The following is a 12,623-nucleotide window of genomic DNA, read 5'->3' as shown; positions in this document are numbered from 1 at the left end:
GATTACACCCATAGCTTCATTTGAGACTGCTGCTTTTTTTTTTTTTTTTTTTTGCATTTTGGCTGCATTAGGAGGAAACCTGTGTTTAGATTATGACTAGTTTCGGGAACAGAGCAAGAAGTAGGAGTCTCTCCCCACTATGAGGAGCCCGGTTTACTGCCACTGGCAGCGAGTCTGACCTGTGTAGAATCCAGCCTTTAATCTCAGCCCTGCTTGGTTACAGTATCACCAGACTAATTATAGCAACATCCAGGCTTATCATAAGGCTTGGCAGGGCAACATCTAGAGCTATTCACTTACCCTTGATGTTTCAGTAGCTTAATTTTGAGAGTTCTGAAAACAATCCCGATGCTGCTGCTGTTACTGTAGCTGGGTGGTGGACAAATGTAATTTTAGTGTCTGATGCTGTTGCTCTGGCATCTTTCAAGAGCAGGAATTGTATTATCTAGAAATTTAATCTGTCTGCCATATCTTAACAGGGTGGTAGTGTTGAACACAATGCTTCTTAAAAAAGAAAAATCAAAATTGTTGTTAGAAGAGGCTTAGGGCAAAGATTCCTAAAAAGCTGTTAACTCTGAGAGGACAGACTTTTGAAAGCCAGTGCACAGTGCTGAACTCTTGTATTGAAAAGTTCTGGCTGAAATACTGTGATATATAGATAATACGGTCTCAGAAATTTTGCCAAGGAGACTGCAGTCAGAAATGTAGGAAATTGTCCAAGATCAGGCCTCAGACATGCTGCATTCATTACCAGCAGCTGTGCATATATGAAGTGTTTCTTTATACCACAGAATCCAAACCACTGTGGCCTGTCACTGTCATTTTTATAGCAATTTGCTGACTTTTTAAGAAACAGGAAAACATTTTGCTAAAACAGAAGTTGAAATGACTGACAGAAGATAATTTAAGGGAATTCTAATGGCTACTGAGTGTGTACCTTAGAAATGTGCTGAAAAGCACATTTATTTAAGACTTTATGTAATAAAACTCACTAAGAAAACAAAATTATTCTAATAGTAGTTTAATGTTTCTTGAAGTCACAGATACCTTAAGAGATCCCTTAAAAAGCCAGAAAAGTGAATGTGATATAACAGTGGTATTTTTTCTAGCAATAGGATTTCAGTTATTGACATTTTCTTTTAAGATAAATTCAAATATGCATCCATTAGGGGGAGTTACACATTCATCACTAAGTGTTTTAGATTTTCAGACACTGTTTCATATGATAGATTTTCTTGGATGGTTTTGTTAACTATTAAAATACTCTCTTCCTAACACTTCCCTTTCTTCCTCTGTAGTGGGCCATGTTTTTAACTTGTTTAATCAGCATGCAAAAATTTTTGAGGAAAGCAGAAGGTCCAATTTTATCAAATTCTGAATGCTTCAGGGAAAAAAAAAAAAAGCTATTACAATAGTGAAAATATCTCTATTAATTGGAGAATTTTCCAGATTGAAATATAGATGAGAGGATTTAGAAAACCTGAAGCCAAATTCTCTCTCTCAAGCAGTTTTTCCTTTGCCCATCTTTTTTTTTTTTTTCTTCCATCTGTGAAACAGCTTCTGCCTCAGGGCAGTTCAGGAAATCTATCAGTGTCAGGTGTGTTTACTCTAGTACAGGAGGGTTTTAAACAGCAATGTGACCCTTGTGCTGGATGTTAGTATGAGTGTTCACAAAAAAAAGGCAAAGAATACTGATGGACTTCAGTTGATAAATTCTTGTACCAGGCTTTAGAGTATAATAGTTATAGATGAGGTAGTGAAATCATGTAGTTAAATGCCTAAGCACTCTCCATCTAGCTGTCCTGTGTAACGTGGATAGCAACAAATCCCTTTCCAAGTATACTTGGTATACTGGGTTCTGTCTGGAGGACTGAAAACCACAACCAGTTGAATTCTTTCTGGAATAAGTCTACTTTGCATTTCCCCTACAATCACAGCAAGTGCCACTGTGCCTCAACATAGCCCTTAGAGTATTTTTTCCAGTGCCTGTGGTCCAGCTGCAGGAAGCACTGACTCCTGGGAAATTTCATAAGAATTTCTGGGAGGCCACATAAGTAGAAAAAAGGATTTCCAACACCAAGATTCCAGTATACCACATTTGAGGGTCTGTCTCAAAATTCCAGCATCAGTGCTCTGCTCTTCAGCACAGACCTCTACTGGAGACTTTCTGTATCAGCCCCGCAAAGATATTGCCAAGGTAGGTGGACAAGATGGGGAAGGGCAATTCAGGGGAGGGATGAACTGAGGGCAGCAATTCCTGTTCATTTTTCAACAATCACTGCCTTTGCCTGGATAAGTGACTGAACTATCTATGTATACATCACCCCGTTGTAGAAAAAAAAAAATTTGGGTCTCTGGGTGGAGGACACAGAGATATGAGAACAACACATCTACAGAAAGTGAAGTGAGACCTTAAATGTGGACTTTCTTGTAATAAAATTAACATTTTTTTGCTAGATTTTAAGACTCTAGCAAAAAAAATCCAATTTTAAGAACAAGCTGTTCTCCGTACTTTTCTACTCTTTTGACCCTACCAGCCAAATACTAGGCAAATGCAGTGAGATCAGAATTTCAACTTTCAGGAAGCACAAGCATTCCCAGAAAAAAAAGGCAGGGAAGAAGGAAAGGAAAGGAAAGGAAAGGAAAGGAAAGGAAAGGAAAGGAAAGGAAAGGAAAGGAAAGGAAAGGAAAGGAAAGGAAAGGAAAGGAAAGGAAAGGAAAGGAAAGGAAAGGAAAGGAAAGGAAAGGAAAGGAAAGGAAAGGAAAGGAAAGGAAAGGAAAGGAAAGGAAAGGAAAGGAAAGGAAAGGAAAGGAAAGGAAAGGAAAGGAAAGGAAAGGAAAGGAAAGGAAAGGAAAGGAAAGGAAAGGAAAAAGGAAAGGAAAGGAAAAAAGAAAGGAAAAAGGAAAGGAAAGGAAAAAGGAACATCCAGATTCTTGAGAAAAGGCTAATAATTCTTCTTGCAGTATAATAGATAGCAGAAAGGAGCAAAGGCAAGTTGAGTGCATGTGGGAAAAAACTTCAGGAAACACTGCTATAGAAAGCAATGTGGACACAGAAACACTGGTTATGCTGTATCTGCCCAGTTACCAATACAGGATAGGTTTTATAAATTCAAATATCTTCAGGAATTTTGCAATAAAAGTTGCATTTTTACTGAATATTGTCCTTATCTTTTAAATCTTTTAATTCTCCTCTAGCAGGCTTGGCTCTGACCTTCTCCAATTTTTGGCCTCAAAATTGATTCAGTCACATTGGCGTTATCAATGCTAAATGCAGCTTCTGTCTTCCATGTAGTTTTTCATTTAGGGTTACACTTTGCATGCTTTGCTCCTAAGTCAGCATATGGTGGGTGGGGAAGGGAGGGGGAGAGGGGGGTCTTTCCTGTGACTTGCACAGATTAATCAGGACTCCAAATACCTGTGTCATACCATTAGCTTTTGTATGCCCTCTGTATATACGTACTATATTTAATTTCTTGATTTTCTTTGAGAAATACTTTTTAGGCTGAATATTCTACCACTTGTTTTAAGGGCTCTTTTATGAGAGAATTCAGCTGGACTTTGAGTTCCTTCTCTTGGCAGACAACACCAAAGCTTGCAAATCTGGCAGTGCTTGTGGGAAGGTCTTTAGTAAAATGCAGTTAACAAAATCATTTAGATGATGGAATTAGGAAATGATAGTGATAAAGTTGGCTGCTGTGAAAATAGTAACTGACTGACAGAGCCAAACTGTGATTTCTGAAGCTGTTGAACACACATGGATCTGTGGCAGTCTGACATCTATGCAGAGGCATGCCAAGCAAATAAATAGAGTATGAGGAAGAAAGTGAGAAGCAAGACTTTTGGGAGTATTGCATGTGATAATTTCTATGTAATAGACTATGTTCTGGAAACCTGTGCAATGGTTAGCCTTGCTTGAAGAAAGTCAAGCCCAAGTGATTCTTGTAAGACCTGTGGTACAGCCTCATCCTCTGTGTGTGAGCACAAACTATTACGTAAAAATATTTTCTTCTCCCTTCTTCCCTTTTAAGTAAATAATAATTTTAAACTTTTAGAAGTGTCTACACTCTGTTTCTGAATATGCAACACCTGCTGATATAGGGAAAAATCATTTCACTAGCAGTTTGGCATGTTGGCAAATAATAGATGTGTTGGGTAAAATGTAGAAAATGATCACCTTCTCTCTAGGACAATCAATATCCAACCAATCACTTCAAGGTGTGCCATAAATGCAATTCTAGATGCCCTGCAGCACTTAGTCATGTGCCTAACAACTCACCTATCACCAGGCATTCATCCTCTGCCTGAATGTTTACCACGGGAAGGTTTGTTTATGTACATAGTTCTGAGTGGACTCAAAGTGCATATAAACCCTATTCTTATGCCTTATGAAAACCTCATTTTTTTTCCTCCAAGGAAATGTAACGAAGTGTCTACTTAACAGCAGCACAAAGTGGTTTTCTTATATATATAAAACCAATTTAATATTTGGAAAGTATTAATTTTATTTTCCATTTATGATTTGTATAACCATTTTGTATAGAGACTACTTGCAGGGGTATGGCTCATACCAGGTGTCAGAGGAGTGTGAAATAATTTTTATGCCACCTTTCCAAGGCAATAAATGTCATAGAAGCATACCGAAGTGCAGATAGAGTACTTTTAGATGAACATTCTCAAACTGTATGTAAGAAATCTGTTTGACAGACTTACCCAAAGGATGACACTTTTTTCTAATCTTGCCAAAGCAGCAAGTGTAAAAAGAAAATTTGCTCGGTGGTTGGGGTTTTTTTCCAAAGAGTTATGATGTAAAGGGAGCGAGGAGAAACTGTAATTAGGAGAAAATAAATGGTTACTTTCTACTGGGCAAAAAAGAAATTTCTAAATGGCATAATTTTAGAAATTGCAAAATGACATAGCAAGTTTTCAGTCATCTTTCCTGTAATACAAAGACAAAATAGAAGATGGACAGCAGCAGCTGAACCTGCAGTCCCAGCCACATAGTTTGTGTCATGATCAGTATAATGCTTATTCCAAGAAATATGTGAAATACTTTTTTGTAAGAATCACACGGATATTGATTTTTTTGTGTATGTGTGCCACTGTTTTTAAAGTATCTTTTAAAAGATATAATTTCAAATAAGTACCTTGAATGTTTTTTTTTTCCTTTTTTCTTTTTCTTAATATGATCAGGATACAAGTTAAAATTTTCTAGAGGTATAAAATTCTAAATTTATCATTAAGAATAGAGTGGTTTTTCTTAAAACAGTAGGATTGCCCTACTGGTATTCTTTACCAGTTCTAAGAGATTCACAATAGGGTAGTTTATTCACAAAAGCCAATTCTTTTTGACAGACCTCTATAAAAAACTATTTTACTCTATATGGATTGTTTCAAACAGCCTGTACATACCTTTTTTATTTTTGTCAAAAGATGCCCTGTATCTCATGAGTTTACATACCAAATTGATCTCTTTCTTCTTCCAGTTACATTTTTATGTCATTTTCATTTGCAGTAAATATCTTCCTCTTTTTCTTTCTGAAAAATGTGTAAATTTTTAATTAAAAAAAAAAATCTAGTAATCCAGAGGGATTTAGAGCTATGGACCCAAGTATAAAATGTAAACCAAAACCTAATCAGTTAGAAGCTGCTGAGTATGAAGATTAGACACTCAGTCTCCAGTTCAGAGCATTAGCTGTGGAAGCAACGGCTTCTTTGCCTTCTTTTACGGACCAGAGCAGTGAGTAGCAGCTGCTGATAGAGGTTACTGAGAAAACTGGGAAAACAGTACAATAAATTGAGGAAGGAAGGGATATCTTTCAGGGTCCTGATGATGTGTTGAAGTGAGTCTTGCAAATACAAACAGGTTTCAGATTTGTAGAGAGTTCAGTTTAGAGAGAGATATATAGGGTTCAGATTACAATTGGATTTTTCTTTCTCTAGTGAAGGGTTTAAACTTGTCCCTAAATTACTACTGCCTTTTGTTCAAGAATTAGGTAAAATTACTTGAAAACATTAGAACATTATTTTTTTATAATTTAATCTCATTACTATTATTCATATAGCAGTTCTGAAAAAAACAGAATTAACTTTTTTTTTTTTTTTTTTTTTTTGAGGGTAGGGGTATTTCTTTCAAAGGGCTCATTGATACATCATCTAATCCCCCAGAACTTCCATGAAAATGCCCTTCTCCTCCTCCTCACTTAGCTGGATTATAAGGAAAGCATGTGTGCTTTGTGCTTCCAAGAGCTGTGTTAATCATTCAAAGCATATGTGCCCTTTTTCTCTGCTAGCTGGCTGGTACTGTAGGTATTTGAACACTTAGGTAAAAAATACCTAAGAACTATATAAGTACTATGAAAAACATCATGATTAATGATGCTTTTATATTTCTTTCAATATGTCTTTCATATTTCAGATTTTGGAGATCAAGGTATTCCATCTGTAAATTTGTATTTTGCCATGACACATTAGTGTAGAGTGGGATGGTTCTTCTAATCAGGGCAGTCTACTGTTAGGGGGCAAAAATCTAGGTGCTGATAAATAGAAATATTGTGTATTTTATACTTGGCCTCACGCTGCATTGAGCTTTCCTGGAAATTTGACAAGGAACAGAGGAACATTATTTACTACAATATATGAATCTACAGCACTCAAAAATCACAGCACAAATGTACAGTGGGTAGTTTTGGGTTGCTTCTGAGGAAGAAAACCCCATGTTACCTACTTATACTCAAGAAATATGTCATAATTCAATCTCTATCTTGAAAAAAACTGTATTTTTGCTATCACTTTTGCCCTACCCCAGGTACATCTACTTGTTTACAATTTCCACTTGTATTTTTAGGGAAATAATGATCTGAAACTGCAAAATTCTCACTGCACTCTTGGAAAGAGTTATAAAAATAGAGTTACGATTTATGTATCTAAATGAAAAGGGAAAAAAAGTTTATTGTTTTCAGATTTGAACATAAAAAGGAAAAAAGTTTATTGTTTTCAGATTTGAACACTGAATCTGTGAGCTCATTATGGTCTTAGTCTGTTCTAATTTAAATCAGCGTCATTACTGCATGAAAAATGGCCCATCTTAATCCTCACTTGTGAGAAAAAAATAGTCAGTGTAGCATAATATTTAAATGCTTAAGAACTACAAGATGTTCTCCATTAAATACATGTGGGCATATGTGCTTTCTCATGGGAACACATTATACTGCTAATCCTGTTGATATCAGATAATATTCCTAAGACTAATTTCTAGACATGAATTTGCCCCTCTTTTTTTAAAGATACATTTCCAGCCAGAATTGCAAAGCTATATCATAACTATTCTGCTTGATCAAATCTGTTTTGTAAAACAGACATGAGAATATATGTTGCTGTTATAAATTATACCTTATCTGACAAAAATCTTTCTCTTAGGCATTGTTTAAATTTCATAACTTAATACCCTGTCTTTTTGTAGGGTTGTAACAAAAACAGGTTTCCAAAGTGATACACTGATGATGTGCAATTTCAGCTTCTAGGTGGATGCTCCATTTTTACTTCTTTGTAATGCAGGCAACCCTATCTCTATAAAATACACCTAACATCTCAGTAGAAGTAGTTGTAACACTAATTAAGTATTTATGGTACGATGTCTTAACAGGGCACTTAGGCTGCTACTATTCAAACAGGTGAATGAGTATTTGGCTAAAAAGGTGTTTGCTCCCTTTTAATAAAAGTCACTGATCATTGTGAATGTTGATAAATAGCTGAAATGATTATTTTGATGAGAAGAAGAAAAGCTAAGTGATTAGGATAGGCCCCAGAAAACTATCTGAGGCATCATGTTTTCCCTCGCTCATGGTACTGTTTTTGTGGCCTTGACAAGTCACCTTTGTGCCTTCATTTGCCATGTGAATAACAGGCACAATAAAGCTTTCTTCTTTGAGAAAGCTTTGACACGATGGCACTCAGAGAAGGTAACAGTAAGGACTGAAGTGATACGTGCTGCAAGGAGCACAGCTACTTGTACCTGGGCCACTCTGGTCTAATGACTACCCAGAGCCACCTTCAGTGGAACCTCTTAAATCCTTTCCAGGTGTCAGCTATGAGTGATGGAACGTGTCAGTTCTCTGTGATAACACCTACCTTTATCAGAGAGTCTATATGTTTGTTACTGCCTTTAAATTCCTGAATATCTGACCAAATTCAAATGCAAATATCAGAATTAATCATTGTGACTAAGCTGCAATAGGCCTCCTTCCTCAGACAAATGCAAACCAGCCAGTTTAAAAGCTGAAGCACAGCCCTGCCTCCATAAACTAACCACATCCACAATTCTCTTGTTTTCAGGCACTCTGGAAAAATATGAACTATGCGACATGCTATGAAGGCCATAAAATTTGAGCTCTTCTGGATCAGGCAAGGGGAATCAGTTCCAAAAGCTTTGACTACCCACAAAGAACATCCTGTTGGCAGTTCCTCACCCTTTTATACCAGCAAGGCCCCTAGCTCACTTGTTTTCACTGATCTAAATTGTGGCAATATGACAGAGAGAGTGTGAGAGTGAAAGAGAAATTCTTTCACATATGTCAAGGCCAGCTGTGAGGTACCTTTCAGTTCTTTGAGAAAAAGGTAAGTTTTTAGGTGACCCTGCTGGTGATCTGAAAAGGCCACCATGATTTGAGTTCAGCAGGGGATGAGTGTTTGTTGCCCATGAAATGCAGCTTCCAGAAAGCAGAGTAAAAGTGGCTACCGTAGTGATAAATGTACCTGCAGATAGCTGCATGGATTAACATGGCTCTAATTTATTCCACATTAAGAAAAAGGACTATAATGAGTTATTAATAAAGAAAGACTAAAGATGGGTTCAAATTCAATGGTTAATGCTCTGCATAATTTACTGCAATAATTCTTCTGATCAATTTTTTTTTAAATGCTTCTCCCTTTTTTGTATGAATGAAACACATATGCTATTCTTCCCCCAGCCCTTACAGCAACCCCCAAGGTTTTGTTTGATCCTTCTTTCCACTGTTTGGCCATGAGCTATGTTGGCATAAAGTGCAATATCTGTGTTGGAGTTTGCTTCAACCCCCATTTGTCTACTCAAAAGAAATATTTTCCTAAGCAAACATTTATGTTTGAGATGTCTTTAGTGTTGCACCTAATAGATTTCATAAATCATTTCTGCTGGCATTAATGGGACAGTGGAATCTCAGCACAGGGGGCACCATAGCAAAGGAAAATTCCATTGCAGCTGGCTGAAAATGGAGAAAGTGGATGCACTGCAGTGACATCCAGGTCCTATTTTTTGATAGGGTGCAGTCTTCATTTATTGCATGTAGAGTGACATGTTTGTAGAAAAATAATACAGAACATATAGTGTGGATCATTTTCCTTTGAAAATAGGGATTATCTAAATATGTCATTTCTTCCATAGTATTTGGCTCTTGGAGGACCCAATATCCTGCTTCCTTCACAGGTCCATGGCAGTCTTCTGTAAAGGCAGTGCAATTACTGGTGCTCTCTGAGGGCAGAAATTCAAATGTGCTCTAAAGCTCTGCACAAGCTGACTCTAAGCATTCAGTTCCCCTTCCTCCTCCTTTTAAGATTTGAAAGGATATATTCCTGAAGTAATGAATTACTTAGTAGGTTTTTCAATGGCAAAAGTGCTTATCCATAGGTACTCCATTTAAGCAGTTTGGAAAAGCGTATTTGTGTGATCTAATACCCTATTTATTGCAACTAGACCCCTTGGAAGAGACTCTGAGAATATGAATGTTGCTGTGGAATTGCTAGAAACTTGCTTCATTAAACTGACTATATTAATTCATTATTTCATCTCCTACCTTGTAGCTATCACAGATAGGAATCTGCCCAGAATTTGAACTGCAAAAACCCTCCAATCTTTATCAAACTGCCCCCAGACCTGAGCAGAGTTTGTCAGTGGTGACTATATTAAATTTTCTCCCTTGTGCTCTATCAAAGCACACATAGTCTGTTGCATATGTGACTTGAAGAGCTTCGGGTCAAGATGTAGTATTAGTGCATTTTTTCAGGATTTTTCCCCACTCCCAGCCACGACTGCCCTCATCAGGATCTGGCTACTTAGACCATTACTGTCCTGCATTTCTCAGAATTCTACTATTTCAATCTGTATAGTCTTTGTTTCTATAGGAATTGTGTGAGCTTTTTTGGATGGTATTAAATTTCTTATGAATAATACATCTGAAATATGTGGTTTTATTGCAGCCTTCTACAGAACAGCATTGAAAACATATTCTGGAATGGTATTATTTTCCCTGGAAGTATTGTATAATCATTAGCAATGTCTTGATTTGATTTTTGGCAAAATGTGGCTTCTGGGCAGCTGCTGTGATAACTTGGCCTGAGTCAGCAATGGATCTTGTAATAGGGTGAGAGAGAATTAAGTTAGTTGTTATTAGCAAAGGTCCAAGGTGAAAAGAAAACCGTATTAGAAGTTTTGTAGGAATTCCTACACACCCCTGCATTTTCTAAGCCAGCTCAGAAGGGTCTTTGTGTAGTGATGTTAAGAATGAAGTTGGAGATATCATTCCCATGGACATTTTAAGAGTTCCATGTTCCAAAAGGAGGTAGTTAAAAAAAAAAAAGAAAGAAAAAGAAAAGAAAAGGAAAATAATATTAAAACTCTGTTTCTTTTACTAAAGACAGAGGCATGAACTTCAGTCTGGTTACCAGCTGAAAACAAATGTTTTGAATGAATAGATTGGTAAATGTATATTCTGTAGGCATCTAGTTCCTCTTGCTCTCTACAGCATTTCAGAAATTAATGGAGAGTCCTACATATACCGTATTTTGTAGCTATTATTTGATAGCTTTATCTAATAGCTATGATGCATCCAGATCAAGCTGGAACTCCAAAGGCTTCATTAGCAGAGGACTTGATCATAGATTGCCGAGTGTTTTGAAGTAAGCAGAGTGTATTATATTCATGCCTCTATAGACACGAAGAAAAACTGTCTCCTACGGCGGTAAATGGAGGGGGAGGTGTTTCTATTTCAATTAAAGCCCAGGTGGTGCGTGATGAGGGGCCGGTGTCACATCTGCGCGCTCACAGCTGCGCTCTGGTCCCGGCCCGCTCGGGCTGCTGAGCCGCGCTGCTCCTCGGGCGCCGGCCGCGGCCAGACGCGAGCGCGCCTCCCGCCAGCACCCAGCGGAGCTGCTCTCCCCGCTGCGGCGGCGGCTGGCACGGGAGGGAGCAGGCAGGTACTCTACGCTAATACCCCACTACCCTGCGCGGCAGGGAGTTTATTTTCTGTCTCGGGAAACCCCCGCTTTGCGGTGGATGCCCGCGGCCCCGCGCTGCCCGTGAGCCGTACGAACGGCGCCGCGGCAGCGGCTCCGCGCTCTCCGGGAAGGCTCCTTCTGCCCTTCCCCGGAGCCCCGGGCCGTACGCGCTCGCAGCCGCTCCGAGAAGCCGCCGCCGCGGCCCCGAAAGGGTTACACGGAGCCGGGCCGGCCGCCGCGGGCTGTGTGGGGCCGGGCGCGGACGGGGCCGGCGGCGGAGCGGCGCGCGCGGGCCGCCCGAGGTGGGCGCGGGGCGGGGCGCGGGCGGGCCGGGCCGGGCCGGGGGCGGCGCCGCCGCCTCATTGCGCGGCTCGGGCAGCGCTGCGAGGAGCCGCGGGCGGCCCGCACTGCCCGCCCTGCCCGCCGAGGGTGGCTGAGCCTGGAGGGAGCCGCTCGCGTCCTGCGTCTGGCCGCGCTGCTGAAAGGGCCCGACCTGCTGTCTGGCTGGGATGCGGTAGGAGAGATTCGCGAAATCGGAGATGTAAGAAATGAGAAGTTTTTGCGTAATTTGCATTTGAGGTATCGCGTCTCGCTGCGGAGTGAAGCCTTCGGGCTCCCTCGCTCGACTCTGTTATGCTGGCATAATGGGAAAAGTATGAAGTGCCTCTGATTATCGTGCTTCCTAGGGGATGCGATACCTGCTGCACTGGGGGGGGATGTGGAAGAGGTTGTACTCGCTCAAAAGTCTAGAAAGAAAAATGTAACTTTACAACAGTGCAAATTATGCAAATAAGAGCACGGGGGAAGAATCATCACAGATTACTTTCTAAAGGATTGTAAAATCCTTCATTTAAAGCTTAGTGTAATCTTTGACATTTATGTGGGCACCTGAAAAAAAAACCAGCCCTAGAGCAGAGCTTTGGTGTGGAAGTACGGTGCTGCTGTGAGCAGACACATTTCTGTCTGCTTCTCATTTAAAGTGCCAGCTCCTTCTTTTTTGTATACCTAATTCACGATACGCATGGAATATACAGCTGTGTCACAAAGTCATTCTGTATTCTTAAAGCTTAATATAATCAAATTCATTGCCTAAAGATGGTGTAGTTGAAGATTTGATCCTTTTTCACTGAAGTGGAAATACTTTCAGTAATTGAAAGCAGATTCATGTCTGGAGTTGTGCAAGCCAAGGTTTTCATTTTTAAAATAAACCTTTTGTTCTTCAGCTTTAAATATTTCAGTGAGCCATCCGGAGACCTATGTTAATTGCTAGAGTAGACTTTAAGGAAGGATTGAGAAAAAAAAAAAACCTGAGAAAGGTATGTCAGCAATTAAATTTACTTAAAATAATAATGTCTGTATTCCAGTGCATGAAC

The 12,623-nt window shown here is 39.4% G+C and overlaps 1 protein-coding gene across 51 annotated transcripts in view; it reads left to right on the top strand.

The window, feature by feature from the left end:
- Window positions 1-12,623, top strand: part of TENM3 (teneurin transmembrane protein 3) — a 1,292,556-nt gene that overhangs the window by 1,044,395 nt on the left and 235,538 nt on the right. For 3 of the 51 annotated variants that reach the window (XM_072927739.1, XM_072927738.1, XM_072927735.1), the window contains exon 1: window positions 10,646-11,791. In XM_072927739.1, the coding sequence (XP_072783840.1) occupies window positions 10,999-11,791 (793 nt within the window). In that variant the 5' untranslated portion in view covers window positions 10,646-10,998. 51 annotated transcript variants of the gene reach the window in all.

The sequence above is a fragment of the Taeniopygia guttata genome, chromosome 4, assembly GCF_048771995.1.
Source record: "Taeniopygia guttata chromosome 4, bTaeGut7.mat, whole genome shotgun sequence".
NCBI lineage: Eukaryota > Metazoa > Chordata > Aves > Passeriformes > Estrildidae > Taeniopygia > Taeniopygia guttata.
This window is presented reverse-complemented; position numbering and strand designations above follow the sequence as displayed.